The sequence below is a fragment of the Sinocyclocheilus anshuiensis genome, unplaced genomic scaffold (genome assembly GCF_001515605.1).
Source record: "Sinocyclocheilus anshuiensis isolate Anshui unplaced genomic scaffold, SAMN03320099.WGS_v1.1 scaffold47, whole genome shotgun sequence".
In the NCBI taxonomy this organism is placed as follows: domain Eukaryota; kingdom Metazoa; phylum Chordata; class Actinopteri; order Cypriniformes; family Cyprinidae; genus Sinocyclocheilus; species Sinocyclocheilus anshuiensis.
This window is the reverse complement of record NW_015551047.1, coordinates 68,518-82,465: the sequence shown is the minus strand read 5'-3', so window position 1 is coordinate 82,465 and position 13,948 is coordinate 68,518. Positions and strand designations below refer to the sequence as shown.

The window sequence follows — 13,948 nt, the reverse complement described above, 5'->3', positions numbered from 1 at the left end:
TCACAGATGAATCCTAACCCAAAAGTATTCCTAAAAGAGCATTTTTAACTTGTTTTAACCTGTGATGACACCACCATTTTTGTCTTTTTCCATATTTAGATAACTTCTAAGGAAATTTTGCAGCAAATGTTTTCCCCAAAGTATTATCTGGGTATGAAACATTAATGGCACTGACCTTTTTCTGCAGAGCACAGTGGAAGATGAAGATAAACATGCCCTGGAAGGCATTAAAGGTGGTGAAAAGATATGCCATGATGACGGTATTCTCATTGATGAAGAGGAGGCCGAAGGCCCAGGTCAGACCCAAAAGGAAGAGCAGTGCGATAGCCCCCAGAGCCCAGGACCTGAAGGAGAACATGCATACATTCACAATACATACACATACAACAAAAACATCATAGATGATGTGACTATAATGTGCATTTTTGCAGTGGAAGACTCTCACTTGATGTTGTCCAGGCGGCTGGAGTCGGGTTTGAGGGCGGAAGAGTTACGGACCATCTTGTGAAGTGTTATCATGAGGAACACCAGGTTCAACTAAAGGTCAAAGGTAAGACAAAAGAAAAATGTAACTTAAAGTCATTAACTTCCAAGTCATTGTGACACAAATTAAAGCCTATTGGCTATATAAAAAGGACAAGTCCTTTAGAAAATGTCTACACTGGAAAGATAATTTAAACCATGGCTTTCTTCCTAACAATGAGCCTCATTCATAAAACACAAGCAGAATTTCAGTGTAAATTGTTCGTGAAATCATTCTATCTTAAATTGCTGCAATTAAATGCAACAATTTGGTGATACGAACATTTACACAGACATTTACTTGGTTTGTGTTAGATGAGAGATCCAATGCAAGTAAGAAAAGAACTTATATTAAAAAAAACAAAAACTTTTTTCTCACAAACTAATAACAACAAAAACAGAGCTAACACATTAGTAAAATATATTGTAATTACGAAAATGTCAGCAAGTTCCCATATCTAAGCTCCACACTCATATAAAGCATATTACAGCCAAAACATAGTCGTCAGCAGCAACAGATCCATAGGTGAACAAAAGTGCTTTGTTTGATATGACTAGCGCAGCACTTTTCAGAGAGAAAAAAAAGGAACAAACTCTGAGCAAAGCAGAGAGAGCGCTGAATGTTTGGAGAGAACAATACCATGATAATGAAGGACACAGGGCCGATAAAACTCCAGATGAAGTAGTTATCCACCCTCAACCAGCACCTACACACAAAACACACACACGATAACCTCATCAGTAACATTTCACTGTTCAAAGAATGATCACTTCATTACAGGCAAAATCACATATGCATTTTATGAAGTAGCACATTACTGATCATCGAATGCTTTGAAATAATTGCAAGACATCTTAAAATATTATTGCTTTCGAGATGCCGATACATTTTTTGGCATAAAAACAAGCTAATAAAAGAGCAATAAAAGTCTAGTTGAAGGTTAAGCTCAGTTTTTAATCATTAGTGCACTGAGCCAGCGTCTCATTTTCTGCACTGTAGTCAACATTCAAAAGTCTGCAGCTGTGCTATTTTTCCACAGTCGCACACACATAAACACAGACCAACACACACTTGCGTGCACACTAACAGAGCGACACACGCTCACACAGTAATCAGCTCAGTTAAAGGTGCTGTAAGCGATTTTGTTAACTTCCGCTAGACAATAAATTAGACCACGCCTTCTAAACAAAACCCTGCCCCCTCAAAGTAATGACAGTCAACCCAATGTTAGCAAACACAAAGAGGTAAAATTAGGGCTCCCACACTTTTGAATAATGGACTTATATAACTTTTTAACCATAACTTTTTCTAGTTGTTTGTGAATAGTCAAGATTTAACAATAAAAATTGTCATTAGTATTACTTTAAGCATTTTAAAACAAAATCTGTATATATATATATTGGCCACGCCACTCACAACTGCTGCTTCTGTCACTTTTTCTCTTGACAAGAAGTGCATTTATTCAGTCGCAGAACGACGTTTCAAACGCGCGCTCCACTTCACTTTAGCGCCAGGCGTGAGTCAAACGAGCGTGGAAACGGTACTGTGCTCGCAGCCGCGAGTCAAACGAGCCTGTATCCTTTCATATCAAAGCAAGAAATAAACTACATGCATGCAATGTCATGGTTAGTTAAGTCATGAAGTTACCAAAAGGCGATTAAATCTGCCTTAAAACTGTGCATGTATGTAATATATTTTATATGAGTCACATTCAAGAACATGTCTCTGAAATGGTTTTCAAAACTGTCCTAGAGCAGCCCAGCACTGTCTCACTCATCTAACACACCTGATTTAACTCGTCAGCTCATTAATGGAGACTTTAAGACCTAAAGTGGGTCAGAAAAGGTAAAAATAGTTGAGAGAAAATATGATGCGTGTCAGATCCGCTCGCATTGGTTTTGTACATTTAATTTTTGTTTAACGTTATTAATAAAAATGTTGTTCAATTAGCATGTTTTTGTGTTTTGCTTTGGTACCGAAATTGGTACCGAGAACCGTGGATTTTCACTGGTATCGGTACCGAATACTGAAATTTTGGTACTGTGACAACACTACCCTAATATTTCCAAGGTTTCCATGACCGTCAAAACCCTACATAAGATTAGTTTTCTGATGTAATGTTAAAAATAATGTGAGATGCAGCTTTGAGATGTGTTCTTGTAAAGTGAATTATCAGGGCAGGATCTGTCAGATTTATGCATGCTATTCCAAAAAAAGGTGCTTGCAACATCTTTAACTGGCTTAATTTATAATTCACATGATGACCTTGGTTAGGCTAGGATCACATGTCAGCGGCCAATCATCCAACTGAACTCCAAACTACATAATACCAGTGTATGTTTCCTAGTGAAAGATGATACTGCACTATATGGAATTTCAACTCCCAGAGAGCCATTTTGCTGGAATCCATTTAAATGAAACAAATGGTTTAAAGAGGGGGTCGTGTCCCCTGCTCAAAAACCAGTGGCCCTTGTATGGCCGAGTGCGAATAGACTGCTTCACACGTACGCTTTCTTAGTCCCGTAGCTGCGGTAGTCAATGGCTGCCGAGATGCCCACCACCAGGGCAGGAAAGCAGTAGCCGCACAGGTAGTAGTATTTCTTTCGGGAGTATTCGCTCTCAAAGACCTCCACCAGCATCAGATACAGCTGAATTCCCTCCAGACACATCCAGGAGAACGCAGCCAGGAAGAAGAAATGCAGCAGGCCCGCAAAAATGGGGCATGCAATCTGTATTTGGACAAAAAAGAGGGAAAAGGAGGTTAGTGAGAAAAATATCAGACAAAGTATAGTGCATAGTGACTATGAACATAAATGGAACAGTCCATCCAAAAATGATCATTTACTCCCCTTCGTGTTTTTTTTTTTTTTAAACCTGTATGACTTTCTTTCTTCTGTGGAACATAAAAGAAGATATTTGGAAGAATGTGAGTAGCTAAACAGGCTTGATGACCACTGACTTCAACGTTTTGCACAAATAATACAATGGAAGTCAATGGGAACCGAAACTGTTTGGTTACCAACATTCTTTAAAATATCTTCTTTCATGTTCAGTCATTTTTGGGGGGACTATCCCATTAAGTCTGATCCACATTGCACTTTATTTTGGTCCAGAAGCACCTACTTCTGAGACCCTCTGATGTGAATTACATGTTGTTTTTAAGTGACTTTTAGCATAAAACTCTGTCCTCCAACACTTTAAAAAAACATAATAAATGCATCATCCCTCCTCTGTTTTCAGATGATAATCATATTTAAAAGGGATTTATTTTGCTGGGCTGCAGTGTGAAGTAAAAGAAAATGTAGCCGGCACATAAAAGGACTCCCAGCAGAAGCATCTGCCAATCGACTGGTTGAACGAATGTGCAGGCGGCAAACAGTGATCCCACTATTGCAAGTGCACTCACCTAAAAACATCCACCTTTCAGCAAATCACTTAGTGCGAACGTCACATAACATTATTAATATGCATGACTCAAGTCGTGCTTGGCACAGTTTGTGCGCTGAGCCTGACAGGAAGTAAATTTCTTAAGAGAGAAGAAGTGAACAACAGAAGAGAAGTAGTCTTCGACAAAAAAAAAAAAAAAAAATTTATATTCGTAGTTGCCGCAAGTTTTCGGCTTAATAATGACATTTTTATGACTTGTGTATATTTTATAGTGACTGACGTGTCTGGAAAGTTTGGCTTTTAAGCTTTCAAATCATATCTTGTATAAATGTATCCACAGCAACTTGGCAACCATACTTGCAAAGAGAGGCTGATGAGATTCATAATGCAGCCCCCACACTTTACATATTGTTTCTACGCCCCTGCAAAGCGGAAGATACAGATCTGCTCATGGATTTATCATTTACTTGTTAAGTGCCTCATAAAAAACGATATCTTCTGAAAAAGAAAAGAAAAAAAAAAACCTGCAAACGTTATCCAGCTACAAGTTCTTCTTCTGAAGAGCTCATTGTAGCAACCTTGGCACCTTGTAAAATGATTTCGATTGCCAGCATACTAATGCAGCCTGAACTCTGGAAGAGATGCATTAAATCAGCCAATCAGATGACACCACTGCTTTCAACAGGGAACTTTCGATGTCAATAGACTGATGTGAAAGGCATCACAATTTGTATGATCATGAAACTAATAAGTCACAATATCCTAATCATCTTAAAACGTGTCCATGCTCATTTTCATTTCTGAAGATTGCTGTATGATATATTGATTCTGCATTCAATCAGCTGCTCTTGAATCAGAAAACATAGCAGAGCTGATAATTTAGGGTATAATTTTCGATGTGAACTCAGCAGCTTTAAATCGTTCACAGTGTTTAATGTTTTAATTGGTTGTTCTTCTCCTCAGAAGTGTTGTTTCAGTAGGGTTTTCGTTTTTGGTTGGCTGACTAAAACACAAACCTCATCAACACCAACTGTCAGCAGATATGCTTTCAGCGGTCAATGTAAAACTCTGTTTTAATTGGCCAACCAAAAAAATAAAAAAAAAGATGACCCCATCCCTGACAAGACATGACACTTCAGTTAAAGCAGGAGTAGAGAAGAAACCAACTTAAGCCGGGTATACATTGTGCTATTTTGTCCACAATTTGGCCGCCTGAGACAAATTTAGAAAATCCTAAGATTCCTCTGATCCTAGGCCGATATCTGTATTCTTAGATCGCTAGTTTGACATATTCGCAGACAACTGATTACATTTTCCTTCAATGGGGTTCTATCAATGTCAGAAGTTTTGAGGCACAGTCCTGCAGTGTGGCTTCTTCTATGACCATCAAATGAAAAACCAACAGGAGCACTGAAGATGAATCTTCTTGTTTTTACTGTCATGCAGTCTGATACTAATGACAACAGAGATCTCATAGTGCGACACGGCCTATTGCTGGGATGTTCGGAAAGTCTGACAATCAACAATTTAAAACAATAACCTTAAAACTCATCTAATTAATGTTGCTTGCTTCAAAGTAAAAATTACACCCCAAAGAATCAACAGAGGAGCAGCTTAAATGCGCAGTAAATGCATAATCAACATATAATACAGCAGAGTTGCATAATGTTGCCTGGAGGCAATTTTTTAGAAAGTCAGAGTGAGAGTGCACATACAATTGTCAATTTATATATTGTTATTCCTTATTTACTTGTTCTATTTTTTATTTTTTTATTCTTCTTTTATTATCTGTGTTTTTGTTCTGTCGCTGTCATTCTGTTGCACTGCGGAAGCTTCTGTCATGAAAACAAATTCCTCGTATGTGAAAACATACCTGGCAATAAAGCTCATTCTGATTCTGATTCTGATCCTGAAAGTGTTTTCACTAGCTCCAAAAATGTTCCATCATGTGAATAACACGCTACAAGTGTAATGTTTGTGTTTCTGAAATGTATTGTTTTATATACTTTACCATTCACTTAGTTTGGAGTCATTAAGATTTTTTAATGTTTTTGAAAGAAGTCTCTTATGCTCACAAAGGATGCTTTTATTTGATAAAAACACAGTAAAAACAGTAATATTATGAACTATAATTACAAATGAAAATAACGGACTTCTACTTCTAATATACTTTAAAATGTAAGTTATTCCTGTGATCAAAGCTGAATTTTCAGCATCATTACTCCAGTATTCAGTGTCTCATGCTCCTTCAGAAATCCTTCTAATATGCTGATTTGCTGCTCAAGAAACATTTATTATTATTAGCAATGTTAAAAACAGCTGTGCTGCTTTTTCAGGATTTTCAGTCTTTAATTGACAGTCTTTAATGTCACTTTTGATTATTTGAATGGATCCTTGCTGAATGAAAGTATTCATTTAGATCAGAGAGCAAGAACATGGGGAATGAAACCCCAGTAAAGTACGTCAGATTGTGATAGTCTGCTGCATCCTCCACAACCGAGCACTCAGAACAAGAACTCATCTGAACCGTGGCATGCAAATGAATGCAAATTACCTGCACTTAATGCAGTTTGCATTTAATTCCTTCAGTTAATCAGATGCTAAAACAATGCAGACAGCATGTTCTATCAGTGGGTGCACATAAACACTACAATCAGTGGGTGAAATTCATTCCTAGTGCATTCTCCTCTTAATATAGATCACGAATCCACTCACGTGGTACTGCGTCTTGTCGATGCCGATGAGGAAGAGGAGCTCGGCGATGAAGAGGTTGATGCACAGGTTCTTGTGGATGGTGTTGCGGTCAGTCTGCAGGCCTCGCAGGAAGCAGAAGGTGGAGATACAGATGGCGAGACACACCAGCGAAATGACGATACCCACCCATGTGATCACAAAGAGGATCAACTCATGCATCCTGCCTGGATACTGAGAGAGACCGAGAGATGGATAAGGGATATGGTATAAACGGATAGGCTGCCTAAGGGAGAGTGACTTATGAAAATCCAGGAAATGTCAAGCTGAAATTGCAGTGTGTTTGTTTGTGTATTTTGCTCTTATGTGTACAGATATGTGTGTTTGTCGTACAGACTGTGTGCAAACGGAAAAGTTGTTTATGTGCATGAGAGCTATATTCAGATTTGTTTGCAAGCAGGTGATGAATGTAAAGAAGGAATCTGTCTTACGGCAGTTTCGTGGTGTACCATGAGCACGGCGAAGTTGGTTAGATGGCTACAAGAACAAGTTGTGTGTGTGCTGTTGGTTTCCATCAGCCTGCAGCCCTGAGATGACCACTGGCCCGTCATCGAACGCTCGGAGTAGTTCCAGAATGAACAGTTTGGGCTGAAATGATTCTCCAGCTGCAAAGAAGAACCAACAGAGAGACCGGAAAAGATTGGTTTTCACACATAATGTTTTCTGTTTAGGAGACATGTGCGAAGCCTTCATGGTCAGGGACCATCTAGCACTTCCAAATTGATTTTCACTTTATTGTCTGAAATAGCAGTTTCTGCAAAGGCAGCACAATTAGAGTGAATTATAAACAATAAATCTCTCATTGATTCTTGAGTACCGAGACGTGTTACAGAAGCGACAAAAGGAATTATGTTTGGATTTGTCTGTTCCAACATGTTGAGAAGAATTCACGTTTAAGGGGCACGAGCAATTTCCTGCTGCTTCCATTTGCTCACAAATGTGTGCAGTTCTGTCACAGCAAATATTCATTATAAATATGCAGATACATGTACTGTAGCAGTCACGCTGATGAATGCATTGACACTACAGGATGATGGTCTCAAACTGATCTTCTGCTTGCAGTGTTGACAAAATAACGGTAATTTGCAAAACACACATGTATTAAATGAAGAGCTTTTTTGTGGTGTTGCTAGCCACTTAAATATTTCCTCGTCAGTGTTTTTATTTATTTATAATTTTTAAGTTGTCAGCCACTGCCTGCATTTTTTATCATTTTCACAGATGTTTAATGGCCCCCTGAATATTTAGTTGTATGAATATCTGAACAAACAGAGCCTCTGCAACAACAACAACAAAACGTTTTATTCGAGCTTTGTGCAATCTTTTTTATTAACACTTGAATATGGGTAAGTTTAATGAAAAAAAGCAACATTTTTAACAAAACATTGTGCTTTTGTAAAATACTATGTCTAGATCCGATTCAGAACAATAATAATAAAAAAAAATGGAATAGATTGGTTCCATACTGGATCGACATTCCATTCGGTAACATTATGAAGTTTAGATTTATATGCTGTTCAATGCTTTATTTATATGCTGTTCAACAGTGTATATATATATATATATATTAAGGGGCACGAGCAATTTCCTGCTGCTTCCATTTGCTCACAAATGTGTGCAGTTCTGTCACAGCAAATATTCATTATAAATATGCAGATACATGTACTGTAGCAGTCACGCTGATGAATGCATTGACACTACAGGATGATGGTCTCAAACTGATCTTCTGCTTGCAGTGTTGACAAAATAACGGTAATTTGCAAAACACACATGTATTAAATGAAGAGCTTTTTTGTGGTGTTGCTAGCCACTTAAATATTTCCTCGTCAGTGTTTTTATTTATTTATAATTTTTAAGTTGTCAGCCACTGCCTGCATTTTTTATCATTTTCACAGATGTTTAATGGCCCCCTGAATATTTAGTTGTATGAATATCTGAACAAACAGAGCCTCTGCAACAACAACAACAAAACGTTTTATTCGAGCTTTGTGCAATCTTTTTTATTAACACTTGAATATGGGTAAGTTTAATGAAAAAAAGCAACATTTTTAACAAAACATTGTGCTTTTGTAAAATACTATGTCTAGATCCGATTCAGAACAATAATAATAAAAAAAAATGGAATAGATTGGTTCCATACTGGATCGACATTCCATTCGGTAACATTATGAAGTTTAGATTTATATGCTGTTCAATGCTTTATTTATATGCTGTTCAACAGTGTATATATATATATATATATATATACATAAAATAAAATAAAATAAATATACATTTAAATGTAATTTATTCCTTTGATGCAAAGCTGCATTTTCAGCATCATTAATCTAGTCTTCAGTCTCACATGATCCTTCAGAAATCATTCTATATTCATCTGATTTGCTGCTTTTCTGCTCAAGAAACGTTTTGTATATGTTGAAAACAGTTGTTTCAATTCTTGGATGAATATATAGTTCAAAAGAACAACATTTATTTGAATTGTAAGACAATGTAAATGTTTTTACAATATTGAACAGTAGTGTACATGAAGTACTGAGGTCTGAGGAAAGGTGATTTTAGGGGAAGTGAGGGATAATGAAATAATCATAATGCAAAAAAATGATAATTTACACAGAAATGTGTTTATGTTTCGCGAATGTAACCCCATGCGTGAAAGTAACTAATGTTTTCTTGCTTGTTTACTAAATGTAATGTAATGAAATTCTAAAGTAATTGTTTGCTTGTGTGTGACTGTGTGAGTTTTATGTACCTGTAAATGTCTAAGTGTGAACACCACAGGCTCGGTCAGAAACACTCGACTGGACTCTTTATTGATCGACGCTGCGATGACGTGTGAATTCACTGCCAGGCCCCGCCCACCAGGCCCCGCCTCCATTTCCATTTTCACGGTGGCGTTTTCAGTGGACAGGAACGAACCCAGATTCTTATAGAGCACAAAGACCACTTTTACCTGGCCTGTACAGAGAAACACAGCACAAGAAAGAAAGAGAGAGTTACTGAGTGGCGGAAGGATATGAATAACAACTAAGAGGAAAAAGGGAGCGGTAGAGTGAGTTGAGTGAAGGTTAAAATGATTTGGGCTGGGAGGGGGTGAGTGAGTGATCGGGGGATGAAAGAATTTTAATATGGAGGGCAACGGAACATTCATCCCTTCAGCACTCACTCACTCCGTTTCTTCCGTATGAATATTTCATGTGCGTTTGTTTCAATCATACTAATCTCACATCCCCCCGCCCAACCTGTCCCCGATGAGAAGCAGCGAGAACGAGAACGACGACGTGGCTTCAAAAAGAGGGTAAACGCGGGAATGGTGGAAAAAGCGAGGAGTAGGAGAGCTGATGGCGGGATAAGATGGCTAAGAGATGGAGGGGACAGGAAGGAGAGAAGCAGGAGAAAAGAAAAGAGTGCCGAGATTGCTCTGTCAGCCTGAAAATGATAGTAATCTAGTCGCCTCTCGGGCTGTTCGATTAAGAGCTCCGTTAAGAAACCATCAGGGAAGAAATGGTCTCAGCGCTTTTGTTAATCTGATTAGGTTTATTATTATCAACCAATAACGGGGTAAACCGAAGTGGAAATTTCGCTAAGCTTCAGTGAAACTGCACGGGGGCAAGTCGCACATCGAGATGGAAGGGGCAAGAAGAGAGAGAGAGAGAGAGAGAGCTGTGACTGACCGTTGCGGCTGTACTGTTTGAAGGTGGAGGCCGAGAGCTGGATGCTGCTGTCACTGGGACCGTTCTGAGGGAACGACAAATCCTGAGACTCTGTCTCTGTGTTCAACACGCGCACCTCTAGATCTGAAGACACACAAAAACACACACTGTGAGAGTTTGAACTGTAATAACACAGCAAAAAAAGCCCTGAAAGGTTACAATAAAAGTTACTCATTTTGAAGTAGTAGTCAAAAGCTACAAAGAGTTATTTAACTGGGCACTATAAACTTCATTTATTTTGTATTCTGTACATTATAAACTACTATTAAAAAGTCAGTAAGACTTATTTTTTTATATAGAAATGAATAATTTTATTCAGCAAGGACACAAATTGATCAGATTGATCAAAAGTGAGAGTAAAGACATTTATAATGTTACAAAATATTTCTATTTCAAATAAATGCTGTTCTTTTGAACTTTGCCTTCATCAAAGATTGCCTCCAAAAATGTATCAGTTTCCAAAAAATATCAAGCAGCACAGTTTTAAACACTGAAAATTTGTCATCACAGGAATAAATTACTTTTTAAAATATATTCAAATATGAAACAGCTATTATAAACTGTAATAACATTTCACAATATTTACTGTATTTTTAATCATTACAAGACTTATTAAACAAGATTTATTTCAAAAACATTAAAGTTTTGAACACTGAATACAAAAATAAAGTAAAAATCAAAAATAACTATTAAACAAGGTTTATATATGGACAAACCCAGTGATTGGGTTGTTTTTACCCAGCGGTTGGGTTAAATGTTTAACCCAACCGCCTGGGTAGTTGTCTTTGTATAAAAATTACTATATATTCTTGCTTAAAATGAACCCCAAATAGGTTGGATATTAACACGTTTTAATATATTTAATAAACGAACATTTATTAATACGTTTAATAAATAATGAAATACTAAACATTTATTAAACACTTATTAATAAATGTTCACCTTTTGATTATTACTAATGCCTCTAGTAAAAAAAGTGTCTGACTGTTAATTTCCAACCTGTTTTGGATTCATTTTAAGCCAGACATAGAGTCATTTTTAAACAATAGTTGAGTTAAATAAAACTGCCCAGTCGCTGGGTTTGTCCATATTTAACCCAACTTGGGTTGTTTTTAACCCAGCATTTTTTAGAGGTATGGTTCCATGAACAATCTTTAACATCCATGAAACCTTTTCATTGCACAAAAGATGGTTCTCTTAAGAACATTTCACTCAAAGATTCTGTGGAGAACCCAAAATAGTTCTTCTATGGCATCAGTGTGAAAACCCTCTTTTGAAACCTTCATTTTTACTAGGAACACAAAGCCAGTTAGTTTCTCGTCAACACAAACTCACCGACATTGGCAGCATGGTCTGAGAAGTGATTATTGTACATGTTATTGGCCAACAGGAAGGCTCCTTTCTCCATGACGTCCAGTAGCATGGTGGCGGTGTGCGCTTGCTCCGTACTGTTCATGTCCTGCCATGACTCTAAAGCTTCGGCACGCAAAAGATTATCCACAGTCTGCACAACCGCCTGCGCACACATGCACAAACAAATACACTTACACTTCATCATAATTACACTCGACATCAAAGATGAGAAAATACGACTCTCTGTGAATGTCACATCTGTGAATCTTACGTAACGCTTGAAATTTATTTCTAAGGAGCAACATCTTATAGGCTATTGTAAATTAGAAGAGTGCTAAAAGAAAGCCTTGGGCAAGATTGCTAGAAGTCTCCCTTTCTCACTCTCTCTCTCTCACACACCCAACAGACACACAACAAACCAGCTGCAGTTAAAATTGGTAAGCATATGCAATAAAAGGTAGGCATATGCAATAAAGGTAGGCATATGCAATAAAAAATATGGATGGCACTTTCTATGACGCCTGTATATGTTATGCATAATGAATGCAGTCATAATGCCATACTGTAATGCATTATATCTTTTCATTAAAAGTAACCACCAATATAATGTAATATAATACTTCATGGTACTATGTTAAAAGACCTCATCAAATCAAAACGAGAGTTTTTTATTTTAATATATATTTAAGAAAATGTATTTATCCCCTTGATGGCAAAGTTTATTAAACCAGTCTTCAGTGTCAGTCCTAAAATGCTGATTTAGCAGTCAAGAAACATTTATTATTATTAATTAGGTAACTTTAGTTTAGGGACCAATTCTCACTATTAACTAGTTGCTTATTAGCATGCATATTACTAGCATATTGGCTGTTTATTAGTACTTATAAAGCACATATTAATGCCTTATATTAGATCCCTTAATGACCATATTTTAGATCCCTAAATCCTACCCCTTACTTAACAACTACCTTATTATTAATAAGCAGCAAATTGGGAGTTTATCGGGGCAAAAGTGGTAGTTAATAGTTAGTTAATAGCGAGAATTGGTCCCCAAAGTAACCGTGACATGTTCTTCAGGGTTCTTTGATAAATAGAAAGTTTGAAAGAACAGCATTTATTTGAAATATAAATATTTTGCTAAATTTTGTCTTTACGGTCACGTTTGATCAAATGAATGCATCCTTGCTGAATTCAAGTTTTAATTGTCTTTAAAAATATACTGACCCCAAACAGTGGTCTATATGAATTAAAAATGTACACACTCTTAAAGGAAATTGGGCCAAAAATATAGATGACTTGAGTTGCACCACAGATTTCTGTCAATTTATCAAATTTTCTCAAGAATGAGACGTAATACCACCTAAAACAAACTAGAAAGTAGCAAATTGTGTTAATTGATGTTAATGCACAATACTTTCGTATCTATTTCCCTTTGTTTCTTTGCAGTATTTTAGTCTAGTGGCCCTTCAAGACCAGCACTGAACAGTGCAGGTGTATTATAAGGAAATTCTGACTGTATTTTAATATCTTTATAATGCATTTTATATACAGGCTCCCTAGAATGTTTTGTAGAAAAATGCTCACAGTCGAGTGCGGGATAGGAATCAAGCACCGGTATGTGTGCGCAGTGATACGGAGGATAAGAAGAGATACGAGAGGTGAAGTGTGTCTGTGAACTCATACAGATAACGCTGCACAATACCTGAACATAAGCCCGGCAGGTCCTCTCTCTCTTCTGCCACTGCAAGACACAATGAAACTACTTTCAGATACACACATACATGAAGAAGAGTCTTGCCCATTCAAACTGATTTTGAGTCAATATCAAATGCAACTTACAAAAATACTACTACTACTATGCATTTATTATAATTAACTTGCATACTTAAAGAATGGTGTTAAAAGTTATTTTCCATCCATCAAAAATTCATGCTGTCAAGTTCAGATTCAATTTTGCTTCAATTGAAAGAACATATTACGTGAAATAACATTATTGGTTTTATTTATATATTATATAAATTGTGTGTATACACACACTTTGTAATACTTTTTAAAATTGATTTTACAATTAATTACATACAACTATATAAAACTGTAATATAATTTATAACTTTTTTATAATTATATACTAATAATTAAAATATATAATTATATACTCTCTATCTATCTATCTATCTATCTATCTATCTATCTATCTATCTATCTATCTATCTATGTGTGTGTC

At 36.7% G+C, this 13,948-nt stretch overlaps 1 protein-coding gene across 2 annotated transcripts in view; it reads right to left on the bottom strand.

Annotated features, from left to right (window-relative positions):
- Nucleotides 1–441: 441 nt before the first annotated feature.
- The window catches only part of LOC107661818 (adhesion G protein-coupled receptor L1-like), a 39,698-nt gene continuing 26,191 nt past the window's right edge, over nt 442–13,948 (bottom strand). For both annotated transcript variants that reach the window (XM_016451583.1, XM_016451582.1), the window contains 9 exons: nt 13,427–13,465; nt 11,707–11,887; nt 10,333–10,455; nt 9,411–9,616; nt 7,093–7,266; nt 6,626–6,835; nt 3,032–3,252; nt 1,163–1,229; nt 442–537 (listed from right to left, as the gene is read on the bottom strand). In XM_016451583.1, coding sequence (XP_016307069.1) covers nt 442–537; nt 1,163–1,229; nt 3,032–3,252; nt 6,626–6,835; nt 7,093–7,266; nt 9,411–9,616; nt 10,333–10,455; nt 11,707–11,887; nt 13,427–13,465 — 1,317 coding nt within the window. The remainder of the gene's footprint in view (nt 538–1,162; nt 1,230–3,031; nt 3,253–6,625; nt 6,836–7,092; nt 7,267–9,410; nt 9,617–10,332; nt 10,456–11,706; nt 11,888–13,426; nt 13,466–13,948) is intronic.